This window comes from Aquarana catesbeiana, linkage group LG01 (assembly GCF_042186555.1).
Source record: "Aquarana catesbeiana isolate 2022-GZ linkage group LG01, ASM4218655v1, whole genome shotgun sequence".
Taxonomy (NCBI): domain Eukaryota; kingdom Metazoa; phylum Chordata; class Amphibia; order Anura; family Ranidae; genus Aquarana; species Aquarana catesbeiana.
In genome coordinates this window covers 780,565,485-780,587,266 of record NC_133324.1, presented here as the reverse complement: position 1 = coordinate 780,587,266, position 21,782 = coordinate 780,565,485, and the positions used below count along the sequence as shown (strand labels likewise).

At 43.2% G+C, this 21,782-nt stretch overlaps 1 protein-coding gene across 2 annotated transcripts in view; it reads left to right on the top strand.

Annotated features, from left to right (window-relative positions):
- Positions 1-21,782, top strand: part of GPM6A (glycoprotein M6A) — a 350,691-nt gene that overhangs the window by 117,000 nt on the left and 211,909 nt on the right. Inside the window, exon 1 of one of the 2 annotated variants that reach the window (XM_073606549.1) lies at positions 16,142-16,573. The exons of the other annotated variant lie outside the window; for it this stretch is intronic. Coding sequence (XP_073462650.1) covers positions 16,537-16,573 — 37 coding nt within the window. The 5' untranslated portion in view covers positions 16,142-16,536. Of the gene's footprint in view, positions 1-16,141; positions 16,574-21,782 lie in introns of those variants that run through there. 2 annotated transcript variants of the gene reach the window in all.

Sequence of the window (21,782 nt, the reverse complement as noted above, 5' to 3'; positions counted from 1 at the left end):
CCTAAAAAATGCAGTTCTTATTCTTTTTTGATCAGTTTAGTTAACAAAAAGTTTCTTTGGAGATATTTAAATGTAATCTTTTCACAATGCCGCTAGGCAGATTCAATCCTCGATGACTAATATGGCCTTTTCTGTTTGAAACAGACATGTTTGGAGGTCACCATAACTATAACGCACCTGGGTCTTTTCTATCATGACATATATAACCTTATAGTGGCGTTGGAATTATATTAACATTTATCTGTAGCTAGACAGTTAAAGGTAAAATGCAGTCAAAATTTAAAATAACAGTTAGATAGATACAGCAAAAAATCCTACATGCTTGGTACTTCCATTTTTTTATCTAGGGCGTACCAGTCCACTCCACTTTGTTAGAATTTTGGTGACATGAAGCCTGGTTTTGTTACCCATTTGCATTGCAATAAAAGCACACTTGCTGTGGGTCCTGTGCTGTATATCACATACAGAAAGAATTACATAACAAAATGTAACTATTTAGGCCCCTTTCACATGGGCTTTCCGATCAGGTCCGCCTGTCAGTTTTTCAGGCAGACCTGATCGGACGCTCCATTCACCCCTATGAGGCAGCAGATGTCAGGCGGTATATTTTCAACCGATTTCCCCATAGAGCACAGTGAGCGGAGACGGACCTGTCATCCACCTGCTTAGCGGATCGATCCCCCGCTGCCGCTGAGCAAAGCAGAATTCGCCGGGCAGATGGACCATGGGAAAGAGCCCTTACAGGCACCAGTCAGGAGCACACTTGTCTGAGAATTTTGAATCTCAGTGGTGGTAAAGGAAGCAGTGAGGAAAAAATTACATAGCATATATTAAAGGAATTACATCTCATTAAACGTGGGAGTAGATGCATGTGCTGCAGTAGAATACACAACAGATTAGGTTAAATTTTTGACTGTAGTAACACTGGAGTGTTTGTTGAATATTAATAGCAGCTTAGCTAAATATTAACTGGCATGGTATACAAAGTGATAAAAAAAATACTGCATTGACAACATATTCCAAATGTATTTTTATTTCATATGCATATCTAAAAACAATAGCATTAAAATATCCTCTTTACAGGAAAAATCCTCTTTCACTAAAGAAAAACTAAAAGCTTTAAATCATGCTATACACTCCATTTTGTAATTTTGACTATTAACTTTCTAGTTACCAAAAAGGTTAATATTGCTTCCTTGTAAAGCTGGCCATACACAGATTTTTGTTCAAACATTTATAGACAAATCGTTTGTAAGAACATTCTTTCTTGGCATCATTGTTGTCGGAAATTCCGACCGTGTGTGGGCTCCATCACACATTTTCCATAGGAATTTCCGACACACAAAGTTTGAGAGCTTGCTATAAAATTTTCCAACAACAAAATCCGTTGTCGGAAATTGCGATCGTGTGTACAGAAATCCAACGCACAAAGTGCCACGCATGCTCAGAATAAATTAAGAGACGAAAGCTATTGGCTACTTCCCTGTTTATAGTCCCGACGTACGTGTTTTACATCACCGCGTTCAGAACGATCGGATTTTCCGACAACTTTGTGTGACCGTGTGTATGCAAAACAAGTTTGAGCCAACATCCGTCAGAAAAAATCCATGAATTTTGTTGTCGGAATGTCCGATCAATGTCCGACCGTGTGTACAGGGCATTAGAAATTCATTTGTTTTGAGAAAATGTTTTCATCCTGTTCCTTTGAATTCTCTCATCACTACAGTGGAAAACAAACACTGATTTGACCCTTTAACCATTAGAAAAGTGAACAAACATTCTGAAAACAAAATACTGTGGACAAAATTCTACTGGTGTATGGCCAACCTAACTGTAGAAAGTGGAGGTATTTTCTTTACAGTTTGGGAAAAAATGCAATCTAAATTGCTGTTTGTATGGTTGTGTTATGATTTTTCCTAGAAGTCTGTGCAGACCTTGAAACAAAATAAAGACAATCTCGATGTACGCTTCAAGATTCTTCTATGCTTGGTATTGATCCCAGCAATAGTGATGGCAAACCCTCTTATTCAGTAATTGTTTAGAGAAGCAGCATATTAATGCTTTAATGCTAAACTCTGGTCTGGTCTAATGCTTGTATAGACTAGATGACACGTACTGTGTGAAATGAGGTAGATAGCCAGATGCCACAGCACTGTGGAGCAAGGTAAGTATTTCTCTGCATTACATCCTCCATACACTAAACAACGATTAATGAATGCATCATAATGGCATTCTAATATTGCTGATCAAAGTTCCGTTATAGCCATTTTTTTCATAATATTAGAGCCAGGATGTGAACTCATAACCACTGCTGTGTCTGGCAGCAGCTCTCCTTGCTGATCCACCTGAGGTGCTGGACAGTATCCTATCTGAAACCTTGGATAATCATGTCTTGTACCTTGTTTGTGGTGAATCTTGAACTCCTTGCTGGTCCCATAAACTTCCTATTTAAGCCATGCCTTTGCACTTGCTGTTTGCCAGATTATTATGCTCTCCTCAGCCGATATCTTGCTCCCTTGCGTATTCGCAGCTGTCCTTATCTCCACTACCACTTGTTACTGACCTTTGGCTTGTTCCTCAACTAAGCTCCTAATTGTTCCCAACCTGCAGTCACTTGTTACCAACCTTTGGTTAGTTTACTATGCTTTTCCTTGATTCCTACCTGCTATATCTGCTACTGAACCCCAGCTTGCTTACCTCCTTAATTGGTGAGGCAATCCTGAGGACCGCTACCTGGTACTAACATGCAGCAAAACCCATCTCCACTATCAGGAGCTCTGGTTGAATGACCTACTTTGTACTTATCCAGCTGATCAGTGGGAGTCTTTCTACTTCTATTGCTATTTTTCTCTGAGCCCTGACTGTGATACATACTGTAAGTAAGAAAATGAAATAGTGTTGGCCAAATATTTACATTGCATGCAGTGCTCTGCTTCCACACTCTAAGCCCTGAAAGCCTGTATAATTGATCCAGTTTTGGTGGAATAGCTTAACTTACAGTCTAAAGTAGCTTGGCAGACAGTGACTTGAGCCAAACGACATCTTGCAGATTGTATAAAGCTTTTATTCAAAAATGTGTGCAGATCATGGTAGATGAACATCAGATAGGTGAAAAAAATCTTAGTTTGTGTAGCTCCAGCAGAATACAGTACATGTTGTGAATGGAGGCTAAAGCATGAAGAAGAAGGGAAGAGCTAACTACATAGAATATCACCTAGCTACAGAGTGAAGTAGGGACAAAAATCACCTTTGGGAACACGTTACATGTTCCACCTGTTTTTAGGGTGGAATATGTAACATGTTTCCACTGCTGCAGCCACTCGCCGTTCCCTCCTCTACCTGTGGCAGCAGTATGGGGAGAAGTTCCCCTTACTAGCTATCGCTTTTTGGCTCTGCCCGCATGGCTGCGTCATTCATTCACTCAGCTCCGTGTATGAATGAACTACAAGCCCCAACATCCATTGTGGCTGTCAGCTTGTAGTTATCAATGACTACCACAATGCTTTTGAGCGCTCTGGTAGTTCGTTGAGTCTTCCTGCCAATGTGAAACTGCCTACCTGAAAAATGTACGGGACAGACAGCTCACATTGACAGTCTGCAGGAGACCTGCGATCTGCTGATTGCTGGTGCAATGCTTTCCAGGTTCCTAAAAAAAATAGTAAATGCACATTTATTTACCTGCAACAAAATGTGCATTTATTATTTTCTTTTAAAAAGTAACCTTTTTCCTTTAAGGGCAAACAAACAGATAATGCATGTGTAACCTGATAGGTAGGAGATTATTTTCTTTTTGCTCAGTAATAATGACTAACTTCAGTGTTGTTTCTTCTCTGTGAAGAAGAAAAGATACATCACTTTACGTACACTTGCGCGTACGGACACATTGGCATCTATGAGAAATCTTAGTCAACTTGACAGGGCACTGCTCTCAGGTTTTAACATTGACGTCTATGGGAGATCTTGGTCAGCTTGACATGGCACTGCTCCCAGTTTTTAACATTGGCGTCTAAGGGAAATCTTGGTCAGCTTGACATGGCACTGCTCCCGAACCATAAGTGACAGAGACACCAAACTTGTGAAGCACTGAGAGGGGACCCAGAACTACAGCATATCCAATTTTGGGGTCAGCCAGCTTGCCTCGGTAATCTACCATGTCATAGTCCTGGGTCCCTAAGTTTGGTGTCCATGCCATTTATGGTTCTGGAACATTGCCATGTCAATTTGATCAAGATTTCCCATAGATGCCAATGTTAAATGTTAAAAACTGGGAGCAGAGTCATGTCAAGCTGACCAAGATTTCCCATAGTGAAAAAAGGTATTGCTTCACTCTAAGCACATTTTCATTTTATATACATGCTCTGATCCCATTGTGTACTTAAAAGTGGGGTATGCCTGTATTGTATCTATTCCTCCTTCTAGAGGAGAAGTCTGTACAAAAAAGGTGTTCTGAAAAAAAAAAATATAAAGATGAACTAGATCAGGGCTTGATCTAATTTAGTGAGTGTTTGTATCAGTGTTAGTGTCAGTTGGTGTTAGTGTGAATGCCAGGTAGTATCAGAAGTAGGAGAATTTATTTTGCATTTTTTTTGGAAGTGGGTCATGGTAGGGCATAAAAATATACAGCTAAATTTTAAAAGTGTATATATTTTTACTATTTGGGGCCAGTTTTCCATTCATAATAATAAAAAACAAATCAGAGGATATCCATTAACATTAGCCACCAAATGAAAGAACAATTTGTTCTTAAAAAAACAAGTTACCGTATAATCCACCTGGATACACTAAGACTATGTAGTGGCGATGATACGTACAGTTTTACTAACACATGTCAAAGTAGCAAAATTGGGTTTGAACATTCAAAGGGAAGTATGGGATATTTAAAAATAACCCCTTATACTCTCTTAAGTGAATGCAGGATCGATTTGATTCTGCATCTGTCCCCTACTGCCTCTGCACTAAGAACTGAGTGATCAAACACCGCTCAGTTCTCCCCTCCACTCTGAGAAGAGAGCCAGGACTGTCAGTCACAGCTCTCTGCTCTGCCCCTCCAGCGTTCACTGGAGCGTTGGGCCGTGGAGGGGGTGGGTGCCACTGGCTCAGGCTCTCAGCGGCACAGCTGTGAGGCTGAGCCAGATGCTGGTCCAGGCATCTGGGTGGATCCCGACTGTAAAGTCTGGATCTTTCCCCAGCCTGGACTGGCTGAGTGACGTCAGCTGACAGCGGACTTTAGCCCACTGTTGGCTGAGAAAAGGGTCACAGGAGTGCAGAACGAACTGCACTCCTGTGATTCATAGGAGAAGTAGGGCAAAAAAAGCTTTGGCCATACCTCTCCTTTAAAGTTTGTTTTGGCCTTGCTCATGAAGGGGTTAAAAACACTGAGGGATCAGAAGTGCATCCAGGGTTATACCACTGTGCACCAGTTTACACAAGTACCAGCGTATGCCCGCATACAACTGCACCCTATAATTGCTTTCTAAGCAGAAGCTGTAGTTCCCGAGGAAGATTTTTGTAGGTTCTGAACATTCTTGCACACTGTATGGCCCCCTTGTGACTGTGTACATGCTCTCCTAAGGCAGGTTCACACATATGCAAATTGAATGTGGGTTTCCCCGCATCCAATTCCCATGACAGGAGAGTGTGACCGGCCCTCAGTGAAGCCGGTTCACACAGCTCCGGGGCGTCCGCGGTCCGTATTTAAAAAGGGTCCTGTGTGTCTTTGGTTCTGATTCAGGTGTGAATTCCGGAAAAAATTCGGACCCGATTCGCACCTGAATTGGTGAACAATTGTGTGTGAACCCAGCCTTCGTGTCAGGGTGAACAGCTGTGAAACATAGATGGGACCATGTGACATTACCTGCAGGTAAGAAAGCAAGAGAAGAAGAAAGTAAAAGAAATGGGAGATGGGACCTATAGGACACACGGAACATTGTACAGGTCACAAATGTCATATTGCCACAATAATTCTGTGACTGCTGTTATATATGGAACTGGTGAACCAGTGCCTAGAAAATAGGGAACGTAGGCCATAGTGCCAAGCCAAAATGAAAATAAATAAATAAATATGATTATATTTTTCCTTTTTCCTTAGTTTTGTACTCTCCTCTAGCCACTTGGTCATTTGTGGCTAAATCTAGTATGAGATCTGCAGATGGTAGAGGTGCAAAGTGTGATGAAAAGAGTCAGAAAGCTCTTTATACAGTAGTTTAGGGAACATGTAACCCCATGTAAGCTCTACTTTTTCTTGCTTGTTGGTCTGTACTGTTAAAAAATACAATAAGGCCTCTTACACACTAGGGGCTTCTAGCCCTTGTGCATTCAGTCTTGGCAGTTTAGTGCCCTCAAGAGCAGAGGTGCAGCATCCAGCCAAGCTGCCTGCAGTATTTCAAGGTCTATGATTAAAATATGCTGTAGCTATATAGAACTTCAACCTCTACCAAGTGGTACCTGTAGGAGAAGTACAGCCAAAGCTTGTTTGTCTGTACTCCTCCTGTGGATAACAGTAGTGCAGTATGTTCTGCACTCCAGTGACTTGTTTGCAGCCTAGAGTGGGCAGAAGCCTGCTGTCAGCTGATGTCACAGAGCCGGTTCTGGCTGGGGAAATGTCGCGACCATATGGTCAGGATCCACCCAGCTGCTAAGATCCTCAGCCAGCCGCTTCCGTCCCCTCCACAGCACAGCACTCCAGTGAGCACTGGGGGGAAGGGGTGGCAGGGCAGAGAGCTGGAGACTGACAGTCACAGCTCTCTGCTCAAATTGGCAGGGAGAACTGAGCGATCAGTGGTGTTTAATCGCTCAGTTCTCACCTTTAGAGATGGGCGGGGGACACATGCAGCATCGCATTAATGCTGCATCAACCTAGGTAAGTATGATTTAAAAAAAAACAAAAACAAACCCATATTTCTCTTTTAAAATGTTACTAAACCCAGGACCCTGCATTCACTATATCTGGTCTCCCACAGTACAAGGAACATGGAAATACAATAATTTTAGTAAATATAAACTGGTAAATACCTTTTCTTATCAGCAGTATATAGCAGTCTTGTGACTTTTATCTGTGCCTGGTTAAAGCTTGTAGGAGGAGTTTTCATACTGCACTAGCTGTCCTATCAGGCTGCAAGACCCCCGACCTTCTGCCTGGACAGTGCTGATTGGCCCTGTGCTGATCACATGCACCCTCCCAAGAAAAAAATTAACTCTCTAGCAATACACACCAAACTGAGCATGTGCAGCCTGACTCCAGTAACTCTGTCTTATCCGGACATGTTTTGGGGGCAATGCAGGAAGGGGAGGATCTGTGCATATAGGATCAAACAGACTTATTTTTTTTACACAATGCAGATGATTAACCCCTTAGGTTCCACAGTGAGTAAGCATGCGTTACTGCATATACAGACTGATTTTACTGTTGTGGTTTTAGTAACACTTCAAGGATGCATTCACATTTGTGACTGCACTCTGCCAGAGATCATATGCAAAAACCCCAGCGGGGGCTCCTGCAATTAGCTGCAATTAAGCAGCCCCATTGAAATCAATGGGAGGCTGCTGGCTCTTGCAGATAATCATGCTGTGGTCACATGCGAGTCTGCATTTTAGGCTGATCATTCGCATGTGAAACCAGCATGAATGACTATAAGCTAGTGAGTGCGATTAACTGTGAGAGCTGGCAACCTCCAATTGCTTTCAAAAGGGTTGCCTATTCACAGCTAATTAAGGGAAATCCTGATGGGGTTCTTTCACGTAATCGCCAGCAGGGTGCATTTGCAAGTGTGAATGCACCCTAAGGCCCTTTGCATTCAGGTACAAATGCCCAATCGGTACAGTATTCAGTCCCGTCTGCTGCTGCTGCGCCTCCCGGGCTCTAAACTTACCACTTATAGCACATTCTAGTAATAGTTTTTACTAAAATAATCATATGATACAAGGGATGGGGCTTGTTTAAAAAAAAAAAATGTAAAAACATTTTTCAGTATGCCTAGGGCAACAGGATGCCTAAGTATAACCCTGAGAAGCATCACTGAGGAAATGAATTTCCGATTCTTCGGAGGAAGATTCATCTTCACTGCATTTACAGTATAATACGGCCAATGTCATATTTGTTGACAGCAATCACTTTAAAAAAAGCCTTGGTTTTCAATTGGCTAATCAAAGTGATTCACCATTGACTTCTATGGAGATATTTTGCGGCAAATTCCATACACTGCAAATGAGGCTGTTTGCTCTAAATACTTATTTTTATATGGCAACATTCTCTCCGTGCACCTGCCGCTGCACATGCATATGTTATCATGCCTAGAAACAATGGGGGGCAATTGCCAGCAAAAAGCCAGGGAAATGTTCCTGGATTCAAACTTTGGTTTTTGTAAAAATGTTATATAAAATAAATTAAGGATAAATCATTTTTCAGTCTGTATTGGGCTCCCTGTGCTTCCGAGCCCCATACCAGTAATATGATGAGCTACAGTTAATTGAAAAAGTATTCATACCCTTTGAAACTTTCCACATTTTGTCATGTTACAACCAAAAATGTAAGCCCCGGTTCACACAGGGGCAGCCCGACTTGCAGCGCGACTCTGTAAGGCGACCTGCACATGACTTAAGTGGCGGCTTGCAAAATTACTTCTGTATAGAAGTCAATGCAAGTCGCCCTGAAGTCGTCCCAAAATAGTACAGGAACCTTTTTCTAAGTCGGAGCGACTTAAGTCGTTTCTATTAGAACGGTTCCATAGTACAGAAAGGAACGCGACTTGTCAGGCGGATAAGTCACCTGACAAGTCGCCCCTGTGTGAACCGGGGCTAAATGTATTTTATTGGGATTTTATGTGATAGACCAACACAAAGTAGCATATAATTGCGAAGTGGAAGGAAAATGATAAATGGTTTTCAATTTTTGTTACAAATAAATATGTGAAAAGTGTGGGGTGCATTTGTATTCAGCCCCCCAAGTCAATACTTTGTAGAACCACCTTTCACTGCAATTACAGCTGCAAGTCTTTTTGGATATGTCTCTACCAGCTTTGCACATCTAGAGAGTGAAACTTTTGCCCATTCTTTTTTGCAAAATAGCTCAAGCTCTGTCAGACTGGATGGAGAGCGTCTGTGAACAGCAATTTTCAAGTCTTGCCACAGATTCTCAATTGGATTTAGGTCTGGACTTTGACTGAGCTATTCTAACATGAATATGCTTTGATCTAAACCATTCCATTGTAGCTCTGGCTGTATGTTTATTGACGTTGTCCTGCTGGAAGGTGAACCTCCGCCCCAGTTTCAAGTCTTTTGCAGACTAACAGATTTTCTTCTAATGCCGCGTACACACGAGCGGACTTTCCGGCATACTTGGTCCGGCGGACCAGAGTCCGCCGAACAATCCGATTGTGTGTAGGCTTCGGCGGATTTTTTTCCCCAAAAGTCCGCCGGACCTAGATTTGAAACATGTTTTAAATCTTTTCGTCGGACTCAGTTCCTGACGGAAAGCCCGTTCGTCTGTATGCTGGTCCGACGGACCAGATGCGACGCAAGGGCAGCGTATTGCATCTCGCGCTCGCTGCAATAGGAAAAACAAAATTTTCCTATTGCGGCGAGCGCGGGGCATACCAGGCCCTTAGGTCTGGTATGGATTTTAAGGGGAACCCCCTACGCCGAAAAAACGGCGTGGGGTCTGCCCTAAAGTCCATACCAGACCCAGATCCGAGCACGCAGCCTGGCCGGTCAGGAAAGGGGGTGGGGACGAGTGAGCGCCCCCCCTCCTGAACCGTACCAGGCCGTACGGCATAAGGGGGCGTGGTCAACGACGTCACAGTCCCAGCATGTCCAGGAACTGTGACGGCATAAGGGGGCGGGGTCTCTGTCTATATAAGTCACAGCAGAGCGCTCAGAGAGCAGTCCAGCTGGAGAGACCCTCGTGTCAACATCTGGAGAAGAGAAGAAGGGAAGAAGCCAAGAAGACAAGAAGCCCAGAAGTCCGGGCCTCCGTTGGCAAAAGAGTGGCATGAAGACAGTGGAGGAGCCGGCAGAAGAACTGGAACACCGGGAGAAGAGGCCAGAGAGAGCGGAGAAGAACCAACCGGACGCCGGGAGAAGAGGAACCGGAGGGACCCCCAAAGTCGGAAGAAGACCCCGAAGCCGGAGGAAGACCCCCCCTGAGCTGTCTAAAAAATTATTTTAAAAACCTGTGTAGTGTGTTTTATTATTGACACTTTTTCCCTAGGTAAATGGGTAGGGGTACCATATACCCCATACTCATTCACATAGGGTGGGGGGCGGGATCTGGGGGCCCTCTTATTAAAGGGGGCTCCCGGATTCCGATAAGCCCCCCGCCCGCAGACCCTGACAACCAAGGGTTGCCGGGAAGAGGCCCTTGTCCTCATCAACATGGAGACAAGGTGCTTTGGGGGAGGGGGGCCCCGCAGGACCCCCCTCCCCCAAAGCACCCACCCCCCATGTTGAGGGCATGCGGCCTGGTACAGTTCAGGAGGGGGGCACTCGCTCGTCCCCACTCCCTTTCCTGACCGGCCAGGCTGCGTGCTCGGATCGGGGTCTGGTATGGACTTTAGGGGGGGGCCCACGCCGTAGGGGGTTCCCCTTAAAACCTATACCAGACCTAAGGGCCTGGTATGCCCCACAACAGGGCTCGCAAGGTGTCAATCTCGCCGATAACGCGGCAAGATTGACTTCCTTTTCTAGTCCCGTCGTACCCGAGTCACGTTCAAAATGAACGGACTTGTCTGTGTGTGGGTAAGTCCGTTCATTCTGAAAGTCCGCCGTAACTCCGGCGAAAGTCCGTCGGAAAGACGGGCGGACTTAGCCTGCCAGAAAGTCCGGTCGTGTGTAGGCAAGTCCGTCCGTTCAGGTAGTCTGCTGGAAAGTCTGGCGGAAAGACCGTCAGACTAAGTCTGCTGGAAAGTCCGCTCGTGTGTACGAGGCATATGATTGCCCTGTATTTGGCTCCATCCATCTTCTCATCAACTCTGACCAGCTTCCCTTTCCCTGCTGAAGAAAAGCATCTCAACAACATGATGCTGCCACCATCATGTTTCACGGTGGGGATGGTGAGTTCAGGGTGATTAGGTTAGGTTAGTTTTCCCCCACACATAGCGTTTTGCTTTTAGGCAAAAAGTTCAATTCTGGTCTCATCTGACCAGAGCACATTCTTCCATGTTTGTTGTGTCCCCCACATGGCTTCTCACAAACTGCAAACGGGACTTCTTATGGCTTTCTTTCAACAATGTCTTTCTTCTTGCCACTCTTCCATAAAGGCCAGATTTGTGGAGTGCATGACTAATAGTTGTCCTGTGGACAGATTCTCCCACCTGAACTGTGGATCTCTGCAGCTCCTCCAGAGTTACCATGGGCCTCTTTGCTTCTCTAATTAATGCTCTCCTTGCCCAGTCTGTCAGTTTAGGTGGACGGCCATGTCTTAGTAGGTTTGTAGTTGTGCCATACTCTTTCCATTTTCGGATGATGGATTGAACAGTACTCCGTGAGATGTTCAAAGCTTGGGATATTTTTTATAACCTAACCCTGCTTTAAACTTCCCCACAACGTTATCCTTGACCTGTCTGGTGTGTTCCTTGGCCTTCATAATGCTGTTTGCTCCCCAAGGTTCTCTCACAAACCTCTGAGGACTTCACAGAACAGCTGTATTTATACTGAGATTAAATTACACACAGATGGACTCTATTTACTAATTATGTGACTTCTGAAGGCAATTGGTTCCACTAGATTTTAGTTAGGGGTATAAGAGTAAAAGGGGGCTGAATACAAATGCACGCCACACTTTTCAGATATTTATCTGTAAAAAAATTATGAAAACCATTTATCATTTCCCTTCCACTTCACAATTATGTACCACTTTGTGTTGGTCTATAACATAAAATCCCAATAAAATACATTTACATTTTTGCTTGTCACATAACGAAATGTGAAACATTTTAAGGGGTAGGAATACTTTTTCAAGGCACTGTATGGCTATTGTTAACCCCTCAAGAGCTTGATACTAGCTGGGAGTGTTTTCTTCTATGATTTTTGCCCAAATCTGTTTTAAAGGAGTCGTACTATGAAATAAATATGTAGGTGGCTATGCTGACCCTCTAGCTTTATGTTTTATAAGCACTGCATTTGTTATATTGCAGCTTACCAATTCTTAGATATGATGGCTGCATTCGTTTTCTTTTTTAGGTTTTTTTTTTTTTTTCATGGTGATTTTGCCAGTAAGTCTGTTGTTTTTCTACAAAACAAGCTGTCCTGCACATGTGGTAATTAGAGCGATGACACAAATTATCTACCACTGACTGTAGTGCTTACAATGATGAGCTTTAATTTATTCATGTAAAACCTTTATCCCATAAAGAATGGTTGCTGTAACAGCTTAAAAGTGTTTTGGAGTTTAGCTTAAATTTGTTAGTGTATCTAAATCCATTAGTTCATCTAACACTCTCCTCCTCCCAGACTGACAATAGTGCTGTCCAAAGGTGCCCCTGTGCTCCTTCATCCAGAGTGGGGGCACTGTAATACAGGAGGTGTGTTACTGGCCAGACGACCGGGTGAAAACACAGAGAAAAAGCCTAAAAAAACTCCTTTTCAGAGAAGCCTATCCTGCCTCCACCTAACAAACGTACTTTGATTTTCTCCATCAGCTCATCCCCCACAGTTATTACCCTTTGTATCACTTGACCCTCCCTTCTAGATTGTAAGCTCTAATGAGCAAGGCCTTCCGATTCCTCCTGTATTGAATTGTACTGTAACTGTACTGCCTGTCCTCGTGTTGCAAAGAGCTGCACAAACTGTTGGCGCTATAAAAATCCTGTATAATAATAGTAATATTAATAAAATATTATTTCTCCTTACTCCCAGTGCAGAGCAAGGTGTCAACAAATGACAAAAAGGTGAGTATAAGATGCTGTATAAAGTGAACCTGTTGCTTTTTCTAGTAAAAATGTTTGTTAAAACGAGCCACTAAAGCAGGGTTCTCAAACTGGCGGCCCTCCAACTGTTGGGAAACTACAAGTCCCATCGTGCCTCTGCCTGTGGGAGTCATGCTTGTAACTCATGGGACTTATAGTTTTGCCAGAGCTAGGGGGCCGCTAGTTTGAGACCCCTGCACTAAAGCAACCTTGTTGCTTGGATAAAAAAAGAAACAGATTCACCCTGTAAAGCAGGCCATAGGTGACTTGACCGGTGGACACGACTCCACTGGTGGAAGGAAAGAAAATCGCTGGATTCTCCCATTAACAATGACTGTGTTGATGGGGGAATCAAGTGATTGATTGAAAGCCTCCCACAGCGCTATTTTATTCTGTCAGCACGGGGGCACAGGGAGCTTTCTCGACTGCCAGAACACAATGATTACTGCTAGCCGCCATAGCCACTGGCAGTAAGGGCCCTTTCACACTGGGGCGGTTTGCAGGCGCTATTGCGCTAATAATAGCGCCTGCAAACTGACCCGAACGTGCCGCTGGGGCTTTCACACTGGAGCGGTGCGCTGGCAGGACGGTAAAAAAAGTCCTGCTAGCAGCATCTTCGGAGCGGTGAAGGAGCGGAGTGTATACCGCTCCTTCATCTCTCCTGCCCATTGAAATCAATGGAACACTGTGGCTATACCGCCGGCAAAGCTCCTCTGTAGAGGCACTTTGCGGTGGTTTTTAACCCTTTCTTGGCTGCTAGCAGGGGGTAAAATCGCCCCACTAGTGGGCGAATACCGACGGTAAAGCGCCGCTTACAATAGCGGCGCTTTACCGTTGACACCGCCCCCTCCCCAGTGTGAAAGTGCCCTTATTACATGCCAAAATACAGACAGGCTGGTTGTACCCAAGTGGATCGATGGATTGACTTAGGTACAATCAGCCTGCTCATATATGGATCAAATTTCAGCTGGTCTCTGCTGAAAAGATATTAAGTACTTATTTGTTGGTGGAAGCCCAATTTTCACCCACTGCTACATGTTGTTACTATGTTACTACCAGTGATGGGAACCATTGCTCATAGCGGGGGCCCACTGACTGGAAATGTCAGATAGCAGAGACACCTGTAGCAAGAGAGGAAAGGTTGGATACTCCGTCCCCTGGAAAGGTAATTATTCCAAATCATTTATGGGGTGGCTGTTTTGGATTTTTTATGTACTTTTATCTTGACGGCAGGGTCACTTTAACAACCACTGGATCCAGCATAGCTATCTGAATCCAGAGAAGTCCTTTAAAATACTGCTCTGCACATGGCGGTGTTCACTCATAAAAATGGAACATACTTCCCATGAAATATTTTGGATTGTGACAATAAAAACCAAATGGACTAAGGCTGCCTGAAGAAAAAAAAAACAAAACACACAGCTGTCTGGAAAAGCTACCCAGTTTTTAATGACATCTTTGTAGTTACTGCCACTATGTAAATGGATTCCTGAAAATGAATGCGTTTGAAAAGCTTGCCATCTTCTGTAGCTTTGTGTTTCTGAGGTGAGGAAGGAAGATCACTGAGGATTTGGCCACCGTCAAATGAGCTCCTATTGTCTTGGAATTAAAACATGATTTTCCTTTTCCCCCCTATTTTTCCAGCGCTGTGAAGACTGTGCATGGGGGAGCTGTGTGTGTGTGTGCTGGAGACCAGCAGACAGAAGGACACTGTTCTCGATGGAGATCTGAGGGAGAGCGAGCTGTCACTCACACACACACACGGCTCGCCTGCACACTGAACATTGCAATTTGTGTTTCAAATCAGGCTTCTGAAATCTCCCCCCAAAAAATGGCACTTCTACACGCTGTGGCGGAGTGGAGACAAAGCAACACAGCCCTCCATTACCAATGTACCCTGCAACACTGTGTAGAAGTGTTCCAGTGTGTATGTGTGTGTGTATATCAAATCACCTTCTCTGGTAACATCATATCATGGGCATTATATACAAGTCTTCCATTGTATGTGTTTATAATATATATATATACAGTATATATATATATATATATATATATTCCCTTCTGTGATGACATCACATCATGGGCATTATATGCAAGTGTTCCAGTGTATGTATGTATAATATATACAGTGTATATATATATATATATATATCATCATATCATCACATCACGGGCACACTGCATAAGTGTTTCTGTGTGTATGTATATATATATATATATATATATATATATATATATATATATATATTTATTTTCCATAGTATATTTAAATAATCACCTTGCATAGTGACATCACATCAGAGATGATATATGCTATGGATAAAGATGGATATAATCACCTTCTGTGGTGACATCACATCATGGGCACACTATACAAGTGTTCCAGTGTATTTATCTATACATATATATTTACAGTATGTCTCTAAATAATCACCTCTCATGGGGGGGGGGTTTATTTACGAAAGGCAAATTCACTTTAGACTACAAGTGCAGTCGCTGTAGATCTGAGGGGGAAATGCAAGGAAAATAAAAAAAACAGCATTTTAGCTTGCACATGATTGGATGATAAAATCAGCAGAGCTTCCCCTCATTTCAGATCTAATCCTCAGATTTACAGCGACTGCACTTCCAAGTGCACTTTCAATACAAAGTGGATTTGCCTTTAGTAAATAACCCCTTTGGTGACATCACATCACAGACACTGTGTACAAGTGATCCAATGTGTGTATATATATATATATATATATATATATATATATATATATATATATATATATATATTTATATATCAGATTCACCTCTTATGGTGACATTACATCACAGGCACTGTATACAAGTGTTGTAATGTATATATGATCACCTCTCCTGGTGACATCACATCACAGATGCTGTGTACAAGTGATCCAACGTGCATGTGTGTGTGTATGTATATATATATATATATATATATATACTGTATATATGTAAAATCACCTTCCATGGTGACATCAGATTCACCTCTTATGGTGACATCACATCACAGGCACTGTATACAAGTGTGTATATATACACACACGATACCTGTATATATAATCACCTCTCCTGGTGACATCACAGACAGGCTGCAGCTATATCAATACATTTGAGCACCTTGGTTATAAATAGTTTGGTAATGAATAGAGATGAGCTGAGCCCCCCATAGACTGGGTGTAGTGGGGGGTGCTCCTGCAGCAGACAGTGCCCACAGACTACATTGTCCTCAGTCCCAGCAATCAGGGGGATGTAGTGTTGGTGTTTTTCCTGGAGAGATCCGCCCCTTCATCTGTTCTCACTGCAGACTGTTCCTAATTTCAGGCTCACACGTCAGTCCCACCTTTTCTCCCCCATCCCTGGCTGTCCCTTAGTCCTGACTCCTGGTACAGGGAACTGTCACCCTGATCCCCCCATCCCCTGATACCCCTTACCTGCTTCTGCTGGTGTACAATGGGAAGCTTGGAGGAGAGGAGCTGCTGATCATTTGAATGAGATTCTAGCTGACAGGCTGTCTGTGAGCAGAGAGGAGTGCGAGCTACACACAGCTCAGCCTGTACTCATCACACCTCCGATCCTCATCACTGCACCGCTCATAGCTGGCTACAGAACATCCATATAGGAGGACATGGAGGAGAACATGGAAGAAGGACAGACACAGAAAGGTAAGTCTTCATACCAGTACTCACCTCCTCCTCCTAGTACATCACTCTGCTGCTTGTGTTCTGCAACAGAGAGATCACACATGCAATTTATTATTATTATTATTATACAGGATTTATAGAGCGCAGGCAGTGTACAATATGTCATGGGTGCTGCGCTATATATATACATTATGGCATGGGTGCTGTGCAATATATATACATTATGGCATGGGTGCTGTGCAATATATATACATTATGGCATGGGTACTGTGCTATAGACCAGGGACCTGCAAATTTAGTACTATGGGTAATGTGCCATAGACTGGGGATCATCTATACAGTATGCAATGGGTGCTGTGCCATAGACTGAGGATCAGCCTTGCAATATGAAATATGAAATGGGTTGTGTGCCATAGATTGGAGAATTTATAGTAAAAGGCACAAAACCCATTGCATAGTGGAAATCAGCTATACAATAACCACTGGGTGCTGTGCCATAGACAGGGACCTGCAATCCATTATGTAATAAGGGCTGTACTATAGACCGGGGATCTGCTATGTAATATGATATGGGTTCTGTGCCAAAAATTTGGAACTTGCAATGTAAGTACAAGGATGGTGTACCGTAGACTGGAGACAAGCTATATAATATGCAATGGGTGTTGTGCAAGCAATATGATATTCCATGGATACTGTGCTGACTAAACACCGGCAAATCAACATGTAATGGGTGCTGTGCTGTAGAAAAGGATCCTGCAATACATGTGTAATGGGTGCTGTGCCATAGACTGAAAACTAGCTATATAACATGCCATGGGTCCTGTGCCATATACTGAAGACCAGCTATATAACATGCCATGGGTCCTGTGCCATATACTGAAGACCAGCTATATAACATGCCATGGGTGCTGTGCCATAGACTGAAGACCAGCTATATAGCATGCCATGGGTGCTGTGCCATAGACTGAAACCCAGCTATATAGCATGCCATCGGTGCTGTGCCATAGACTGAAGACCAGCTATATAACATGCCATGGGTGCTGTGCCATATACTGAAAACCAGCTATTTAGCATGCCATGGGTGCTGTGCCATAGACTGAAAACCAGCTATATAGCATGCAATAGGTTCTGTGCCATAGACTGAAAACCAGCTATATAGCATGCTATGGGTGCTGTGCCATAGACTGAAAACCAGCTATATAGCATGCTATGGGTGCTGTGCCATAGACTGAAAACCAGCTATATAACATGCCATGGGTGCTGTGCCATAGACTGAAAACCAGCTATATAGCATGCCATGGGTGCTGTGCCATAGACTGGGGACCCATCTTCCCAGCTCTTACTAATCTTCATTTGTTTTAGCTTTTCACACTTACCTAGCTGGGAAGAATGAGTGTGGACTGGTTCAGAGGCACCAACAATATATAGAGGTGGCTGATCTCACAAAGCACTCAATGTAGCCATTAATTCTTCGAGTCAATGGAGCACAAGAATTAGGAGGAAGATTTACATAAGGGTGAACATTATTTACCCCCTAGTAGTGTTGCAGCAAGGCTGTGCTCTGACAGCCATTTCTGTTTACATATGATTGCTCATAGGGAATAATAAGCTGTAGATGCTGAACGCTTTATCTGCCATAGCAGGCTGTTTTCATTGTTGTATATGTGTTTATTTGTAGCATTCTAGGTGATGCACTAATTAAAATCTTATGAATTAGATAAATGTCTTTTGCAGACCTGGCAATACTGAATAATAAATAACATTTTCAATTGAAGTCATTTGATTTTCCTGGCTGATGTAGCGTGTTGGGGCATTATGCAAACTGGTCAGTCGTTCTTTATTTGCTACATCTTTCATCTATGTTGTTGCTCTCTCTCATTAGACCTGACCTACTTACGCTAAATGAATCCTGTTTTTTTTTTTTTTTTTCTGCTGACTTGTTTTTTTTCTGGGTCTTTGTGCTTGAAGTTAAAGGGACTATTGCTAATGGTAACCTGCTTCCAGCAGGTACCAATGCAGGGTTCATCTATTTATATTATAGCTTTATTTTTTCTGGTGATGGTTATGTCAGAGTTATGATTATCATCGTTTTTCTATTTGCCAACATGATCAGCAAGCAGCAAGTGATTAATGCATTTTAATTTAAAACATTCCAGTGGGGGGGATTTGAATCACTCAACGCTCACATGCACTATGCTGCAAAAATACAATTAAATGTCAGTTTTGATGTATTCAAAATAAAATGATATATATATTTTATTTTATTTTTTGTTGTCTTTTTGATCCACTGGGTGTCCTGTTTATTTATAAGCACTGCCTGGTGTTGTCATCCAATCCATCAAAACAACAGGATCTGTTGTGTTTTTATATTTTTATCGACACAATTTTTTGGATGTTTATGTTGCTTGGATGACATTGATTACATTGTATTATATTAATCTTGCAGATCATGATTTTGTGTTTCCTTTTGGTGAATGCTGAGACTGTATGTGATTTTAATTTAGCTTGTTCTAAGCACTCTGCTTCCTCCATTATTGCAATACAGAGAATGAAGATTCAGTAGTTCAGTGATTTCTACAACACTGACATCCTGTGGTGGTCATGTAGCTCTGATAGTGCTGGAGTTTGTGGGAAGATTGTTTACAGATTGCATGGAATTTCTGGTACACAGATGAGGTTCAAGTGGATGGTTTATTATCCAACAAGTATTACATGAAACAGAAGCTTTGTATTATTTATAATCTTTCCTACCAGTGTGACAGTGAACTGAACAATAAATATAAACTGGAATATAGGAAAAATATTGATGCTGCCTGAAACATTTTCCAAATTGCACTGGGAAAGGAGACATATAAAATCTGATTGGTTGAATAGCCAACACCTTAAAGTGGAACTAAACTCATTATTTGAACTTTTTTTCCAGTTCCCGGATCCGATTGGACCCTCCAGCCTCCTCTATGGAGCGGCGGGTGTCAATGCTAACATCCTATCTGCTAAAAAAACAGAGGGATGGGGATCCGTTCCCCATCCCTCTGGCGGATCGGAGCAGATGGTGGTTGGGTATAAACGGACCAGCGGTGCGTTTACATCTGACCGCTCATAAAGGAGGGTGGGCTGTGTCTTTTTTGCATAAGTCTAGATAACACCGACCAATCATCTGTCAGCTCAGCGGGGATCAGCAGACGGGTTCCCCACCGAGCAGTCGGACTCCAACGGAGCCTGCCCCGTGTGTAAGGGGCCTAAGGCCTCATGCACACTGGATGTTTTTGATGCTGCTTTTAGCGGTGTCTGTTTTTTTTTTTTTGTGCCTTTATACACCCTTGCATATTAGCCTATGTGTCCATGTACACAAACGTGTTTAAAGGGGTTGTACATGTACACAAATGTGTTTAAAGGGGTTGTACATGTACACAAATGTGTTTAAAGGGGTTGTACATGTACACAAATGTGTTTAAAGGGGTTGTACATGTACACAAATGTGTTTAAAGGGGTTGTACATGTACACAAATGTGTTTAAAGGGGTTGTACATGTACACAAACGTGTTTAAAGGGGTTGTAAACCCTCAACGTTTTTCACCTTAATGCATTCTATGCATTAAAGTGAAAAACCCTGTGTGATGCAGCAGCCCCCCAAAGTCCCCCTTTTACTTACCTAAACCCGGTCTTTCCAGCGGCGGGAACGAGCACACCAGTTCCAGCCGGCATCTTGAGTCCTGATTGGATAGCTTGACAGCAGTGCAGCCATTGGTTTCCGCTGCTGTCAATCAAATCCAATGTCCGGGAGTCGGGGGCGGGGCCGAGTCTTTCTGTCTGTGTCAGCAGCAGGACACGGGAGCATGCCTGCATGAGTGCCCCGAGGGAGAGCGTCTCTCCAATGGGGCACTCGAGAAGAGGAGGAGCCAGGAGTACCCCTGAGGGACCCCAGAAGAGGAGGATCGGGGCACTCTGTGCAAAACCAACACACAGAGGAGGTAAGTAAAAAAAAACAAAAAAAAAAAAACGAGGAGTTTAGAGGCAGGGGCAGTTAGAGGCAGGAGAAAAAAGCACTGTCAGTGCATCCAGGAGCAGCATAGTTTTGGCAGAAAAAACACTTGATGCCTGTAAACATGTCTAAATGCTTCTAAACTAGCTTAAGCACTAGTCGCATTTAGTGCTTGAGTGTTAATTCTTTTCAATGGCCAGAATAAATTATTATACCCCGTACACACAGTCGGATTTTCCTACGGAAAATGTGTGATAGGACCTTGTTGGCGGAAATTCCGACCGTGTGTAGGCTCCATCACACATTTTCCATCGGATTTTCCGACACACAAAGTTTGAGAGCAGGATATAAAATTTTCCGACAACAAAATCCGTTGTTGGAAATTCCGATCGTGTGTACACAAATCCGACGGACAAAGTGCCATGCATGCGCAGAATAAATAAAGAGATGAAAGCTATTGGCCACTGCCCCGTTTATAGTCCCGACGTACGTGTTTTACGTCATCGCGTTTAGAACGATCGGATTTTCCGACAACTTTGTGTACCCGTGTGTATGCAAGACAAGTTTGAGCCAACATCCGTCGGAAAAAATCCATGGATTTTGTTGTCGGAATGCCCGAACAAAGTCCGACCGTGTGTACGGGGCATTATTCTGGCCAATTAAATTAATAAATGTCTAAGTGCTTGAGGCTCCTAAACCCGCCTAAATGTGTTACATGTATTTATAAGCATGAAGAGGTTTTTCTGCCAAAACACTACTGCTAGGAGAAAAGAGCAAAAATGTGCATGAAGCCTAACATTCAAGGTATGTCAAGCCTTCAAATGTCTGGTATCCTAACTAGAGATCGACCGATATGGGTTTTTCTCTGGCCGATGCCAATGCCGATATTTAGAAATCTCGGTGGCCGATGGCCGATATGTAATGCCGATTTTTTTGGGCCGATATATTAGGCCGATTTTTTTTTTTTTCTTTTTTTTTTTCCTTCATCTCATAAAATTTAACAGTTAGACCCCTTTCACACTGGGGCGTTTTTCAGGCGCTTTTGGGCTAAAAATAGCGCCTGTAAAGTGCCTTTAAAACGGCTCCCCTGCAGTCTCAGTGTGATATCCCGAGTGCTTTCACACTGAGGCGATGCGCTGGCAGGATCTTAAAAAAAAGTCCTGCAAGCAGCATCTTTGGAGCGGTGTATACTGCTGCTCCACCACTCCTGCCCATTGAAATGAATGCGCAACGCTGCCAAAGCACCTG